This window comes from Mesitornis unicolor, unplaced genomic scaffold, assembly GCF_000695765.1.
Source record: "Mesitornis unicolor isolate BGI_N332 unplaced genomic scaffold, ASM69576v1 scaffold14737, whole genome shotgun sequence".
In the NCBI taxonomy this organism is placed as follows: domain Eukaryota; kingdom Metazoa; phylum Chordata; class Aves; order Mesitornithiformes; family Mesitornithidae; genus Mesitornis; species Mesitornis unicolor.
In genome coordinates this window covers 6,110-11,438 of record NW_010195858.1, presented here as the reverse complement: position 1 = coordinate 11,438, position 5,329 = coordinate 6,110, and the positions used below count along the sequence as shown (strand labels likewise).

The 5,329-nt window shown below is 59.6% G+C and overlaps 1 protein-coding gene across 1 annotated transcript in view; it reads right to left on the bottom strand.

The window, feature by feature from the left end:
• Positions 1-3,775, bottom strand: part of ALAD (aminolevulinate dehydratase) — a gene marked incomplete at its 3' end in the record, with an annotated part of 3,989 nt that extends 214 nt beyond the window's left edge. The window contains exons 1-8 of the mRNA XM_010188270.1: positions 3,663-3,775; positions 3,432-3,482; positions 2,648-2,744; positions 2,147-2,282; positions 1,632-1,715; positions 1,291-1,379; positions 942-997; positions 297-384 (exon numbers count right to left, since the gene is read on the bottom strand). Of these exons, the coding sequence (XP_010186572.1) occupies positions 297-384; positions 942-997; positions 1,291-1,379; positions 1,632-1,715; positions 2,147-2,282; positions 2,648-2,744; positions 3,432-3,482; positions 3,663-3,775 (714 nt within the window). The remainder of the gene's footprint in view (positions 1-296; positions 385-941; positions 998-1,290; positions 1,380-1,631; positions 1,716-2,146; positions 2,283-2,647; positions 2,745-3,431; positions 3,483-3,662) is intronic.
• Between the last annotated feature and the right edge of the window lie 1,554 nt (positions 3,776-5,329).

Sequence of the window (5,329 nt, the reverse complement as noted above, 5' to 3'; positions counted from 1 at the left end):
CGATGGGGGAGAGCTGATGCTCCCCTCCTCAGGTGCAGAGTTTATGGGAAAAGCCAGTAGCTCCGTGTTCCCGGACCCAGCACCCTGAGCCACAGCGGGGTGTGGGACCACCAACTCCACAGCTGCCAGCACAGGGTCCTTGGGCCCGTGCTGGGGACCACCAGGCTGATGGGCATCACATTTATCACTTGAGAGGGAAGAGCCTTGGCCATTTTGGCTCACCTGCCTCCAACACCCTCACGCTTGCTGCCCCCAAACCCACGACCCTTGGTGCAGCCCGACCTCAGCTCACTCACCACAGCACGCATCGCCAAGCCCCTGGCGCCTGGGGGCAGCTGGTAGCATCGCCTGTCTCCAAAGGCGGGTTTGGATAGCGCAGCATCCCTGGTGATGGGCAAGGCAGAGGGCAGGGGGTGAGGACCAGCACAGTGCCCTGTGCCTCTTGCCCCACAAAGCTTCAGAAACGTGAGGACAGGCTATGACAAGTGCCTGAGCCACTGGGGCCAGGAAAAGAGGGGCTCTCCCAACCTGCCTCAGCATCCCAGGATCACTCTGGGAGGTCTGAGGCTTGTCCCTAAAGCCACCCCTTGGGGCAACACCAGCTCCTGCGATTCCCCTCCTCACTGCTGCTGGCAGCTGCAGGCAGCTCCCTCTCTGTCTGCCTTGCTCCCAGCACCCAGGACAGGCAGGTGAATGGGTGGCATCGCCCAAGATGATCTTCCCACCAGCCGGCCCCTCCTGGACAGGGTACATTTGTCTCCCTTTTGCACTGGGAAGTAGGAGGAAAGTGCTCCAAAGCAACCAGCGTGGCCCAGCTGTGGTGCAGGCTCTGGCCGAGCCTTGTTCCCAAATCCTTATCCAGGGACACACATCCTAGGGACACATCCAGGGGCACAGCCCAGCCCTGCCTGGGGACACTCCTGGCTAAGGGACAGACCCACCTGAAGGGGCCATAGAAGCACGAAGCAAACTTGGCGCTGTAACTCATCACTGAGACCTGCAGAGGAGAGCAGAGCTGTGAGCCCTAGGAGCGCAGTGATTCCCCCCTTGTGGCTGTTTTATTCCCTACCCCACATCCTCCTGCCCCTGCCAGAGGCCTGGCACCTCGCCGCCTCCGTGTCCAGCCCAAGGACATTCTCCTCCTGCATGTACCAGGGCAGGGAAATGCCTGCAGCACAAACTGGGCAAGGCAGGGATTTGCTTCTCCCAGCGCTTTCCCAGGCCCCGCTGTGGCACAGCCTCCCCGTGGATGTCCCTCTTGCCTCCAGCACACGCAGATGCCGAGCTCACCTTGTTGCCCAAGTCGTTGGAGATCAGCGCCGTCTTCATGGCCGCGATGCGCCCATCCATCATATCCGAGGGGGCAACGATGTGGCAGCCTGCAGGGAGAGAGCAGAGACGCCGGGAAGTGCCCGAGGCTGGGACTGCCAGTATGGGGAGGTGGCCCCAGGGTGCCGGGTGCCTGCAGCTCAGCCAGGGCCAGTGTGTGGAGGGCAGGGGGAGCCTCCCCCAGCTCAGAGCAAAAGCACTCCCAGTTGAAGCCAGGCCCAGTTTGCTTTTGGGCCTGCTGACGGAGAGGGGGCGAGCCTGTGGGAGCCAAACTCGGTCACCGCTGCCAGGAGGCTGCCCACCTGCTTTGGCGTAGGCCAGCGCCACTTCTGCCAGCCGCTGGCAGCTGATCTCGTTCTGGATGGTGCCGTCTTCACGCAGGATGCCTAGGGGACAAACCCAGCGTTAGGCGAGGGGCCGGCTGCCTCGATCCCTAGGGTGGCTCTCGCTGCACAGATGCACAGAGCAACAGCGGGGAATGTGTTGAGGGAGCTGGATAAGGACCAGGAGACCAACAACACAGCCCTCCAGGGACTAGACACAACACGTGGGTGCTCCAGGGAAGGGAAGACAGAGATGGGGGATGCAGACGTGCGCTCAGATTCAGACAGCCAGGGAGTGGGTGCCTCAACCACCCTGCTGTCAACACCCAGGAGGTCTCCCAGTCTCAAGTGCACCAGTACTGGGGAGCCAAGTCTTGCAGCAGGAGCTGGCCAGGCCCCACCAGCACCCAGAGCCCCTCAGCCGAAAATGGCAAACCCCAGAGTGCCAGGAAAAGGCTCAAAGAGCAGCCCAGGACCCCCGGCTGTGCACTCACCGCAGTGCCCGTGGGAGGTGTAAGGGCACAAGCAGACATCGCAGGCGATGAGCAGCTCTGGGAAGGTGGAGCGGATCTTCTTGATGGCCTGGATGGCAGGCGTGTCCTCCGCATCAGCAGCAGAGCCTCTCTCATCCTGTGAGAAGAGAAAAACCTCAGCACACAGAGCCGAGAGCTTCCCCCCGGCTCCTCCGTGGCAGCAGTTCTGCCCAGGAAATGTTTCCTGAACCATGAGACCCCATAACCACCACTGATGGAAAAGGGCAATGGAGCAGAGCCTCTGAGCAGTGAGTGCAGGTCTCAGGGCTGCCTGCGAGAGCTCTGGGAGCTTTTTGGATGTCACTACAGCCTCATCCCCATCTTGTTCTACTGAGCAGGGTCCAAGCAAGACCAGAGACCCTAAACTGCTCCTGTTTGATCACGAGACCCCTCTGGCCCCACACTGCCCTCCCACACCTCTGCAGTTACCCCAAGCCCTGTGCCACCACCACACACACCAACCTTCTGGACCTTGCTGGGCACCCCGAAGATGAGCACGCACTTCAGGCCGTCCTCAACGAGAGGACGCAGCATCCCCTCCAGCTTGTTGACTCCATACCTGAGAAGAGCAAAGTGAAGGAGGCTGCCCGGCACCCAGGCCTGCTCTGTGACTTGGATGCTGCTCTGTGAGGGATCCAGCATCCACAAGCAGCCACACCAAGCAGGAGGTGCAGGGGAGGTGTTGTCTGAACGCAGCGGGGAACAATCCGGGACCTTATCTGGGGCTACAGGAGCGTTATCTACCCGGCATGGACACTCTCTGCTCTGAAAGGACAAGCGTGCCCTGCCCTTGGATCCCTTATCTCCACTTCCCGGTTGCGGATCCAGCCCACCTCCCCCCAGGACCATCCCCCTGGGGCCTCTCTGACCACAGCCCTGCTAATGCAGCAGCAGATGAAGACAGAGCTGCCAGTCCAGCAAGCCCTAACGCAGGACCAGAGCCCATGTCCTTGCACAGCTGCTGCTGGAAACCCCATTGGCTTCCAACTTCCCTGTGTGCCCAGCTCACACAACGTACGAGTGCACTGGGGCATCGCAAGAGCCTGCCAGTACTGGTACTTGCCCAGCACCCCCAGTATGATTCCCTCCACTCCCTTAGTGGATGAATGCTCCTGGCCCTGCCTGATGCTTGGGTCCCCCAAGGCAGGGACCAGAGAGCTGGAAGCATCGCCCCCGGCTCTTGCTTCTCTCAGGGCACGAGGCATGGCAGTGACTGCTGTGTAGTGTGGAGGGGCTGGGTTCTTACCTGGCTTGTCCAGGGAGGCTGGGGATCTGCTCCACTGCATCAGGGCTGTCACTGCAGGAGTGGGATGGGACAGAGATGTGAGGGCTTGGCGCGACAAGGAAGCCCCTACCCCAGGCTTGGCCACAGGGAACCTTTTTGGGAGTCTGAACTTATCCAAGATCTCAGGGAGCACCTAAGCCAGTCAACCCGAGCTTGGTCCATCCCTAACCCAGAGAGCCAGGGCTCACTCACGTGACAAAAATGGGGTAGATGAGGTTGGAGGCATTGAAGGTGGTGGCCGTACACTGCCAGGAGCGCAGCACGGGGTGGAAGTAGCCGCTGTGGAGAAGGGAGTCTGCCTGCATCTTGGGCGATCACTGGGAGGCTGTGGGAGGAGGCTCTGGAACAGAGGAAGACACCATCAGGCTGGGCAGTGGTGGTGTCCTGGTTCACTGCTGTATCGTCGTTGCTTCATTTGTTTAACTTTTACTTAGCGCTGTATAATGGTGTGACACAGCGTTTGTACACAGAGCGCTCATAGCTGCCCTGTGTAGCATCAAGTATTTTTGGCCACTGTTGAAGGTGCAGGAGCATCCTGAGGACACCCAGGCTTCAAACCCCAGTAACACAACTCCGGTGACCACTTACTGCTGGCTCAAAAAACCCTTGGGAGCTGGGCAAAACTGATCTGAGGGGTAACAAAGAGCAATTACTCCGTATACATCAATCGAGTGTTAGTTATGTTGTTGTTGAAACTTTTTCTGAAGTGATACTTTCTTCTTCTGTAACAGATCTGGTAGTAATTCTACAATTAGACCGTTCAGATTTAAGTTTCCGCTAGCACTGAATTCCCACCAACGCGTGATTCGTGAGAGAGTGACGGAAGGGGCCGGGGGAAGGCGGCTGCCCCGGGATGAGGCACTTGGCTGCAGCACAGAGAGCAGCAGGGAAACACAACCTGAACCACAGACTGTTTGTACAGAGCGCCTTCAAGGACTTCTGCTGGCTGCACGCACTGGGACACATCCCACCAATGCCCGGGAAACAAGCAGTAAAGTCCCCACTGGAGACCACAGGCTGGGCAGGAGATGGCCCCATGCTCTGGAAAACCTTTAATTTGAGGTGTTCACCTATTTTAACATGCTGAGGACCCTTTGGATATTCCAGCGCTGAGCCAAGTTCTCTGTATCAGGCCACCCCCGGGCACTGGGCACTTGTAATACAGAGACACTGCGTCAGCCCAGGACTCTCGTGTCCCCACCTCTGCATGGGGAAGGGGGAAAAGGCCTCTCTTATAGGCTTAAATGTATAAAAAACATGCATAGGAAAACCAGATGGTGCTTGTGGGGGATGCAGAGCAGCTGATGGGTGCCCTGGCAGCGTCACGGCACCACTTAGCAAGTGATTTTTATAGCCCTGGAAAGCTGCCGCTCCAGCCCTCACTGGCAGGGAAGGGGACAGCCCTCGGGTGAACTGGAGTTGGCAGCCCCAGCGCAGCAGCAGAGCTCCAGGCAGGGCAGTGACCGCGAACAAAGGGCTCAGCGAACAAAACCCACCTCCAGAATCCAAAAAATGCTTTAAGCAGTTAATCCCACTGGAGGAAGGGGAGGGGGCCGGGGTGGGACCAGAGGCACCTGGCTCTGTACGGGACAGATAGAGGCCACGGCTCCAGGGCCGTCCTCTCTGAAGGGGGCAGACGGTACCCAGCAGAAATGCAGAGCGGAGATAACGGCCGGGCCCCGTCTGCGGGGAAGCCAGGGGAGCCGGGGGCCTCCTTGTGTGCCCCTCACTCAGAAGCTGCCACCAGTCGAGGGCTGTGGGCTCCGGGTCCACGCAGGGCACCGGCTGGAGCAGGGCACCGGGGTCAAACAGCCACGGAGCCGCCTGACAGCCGGGGACACAGGGCAAGGACAGCGAGA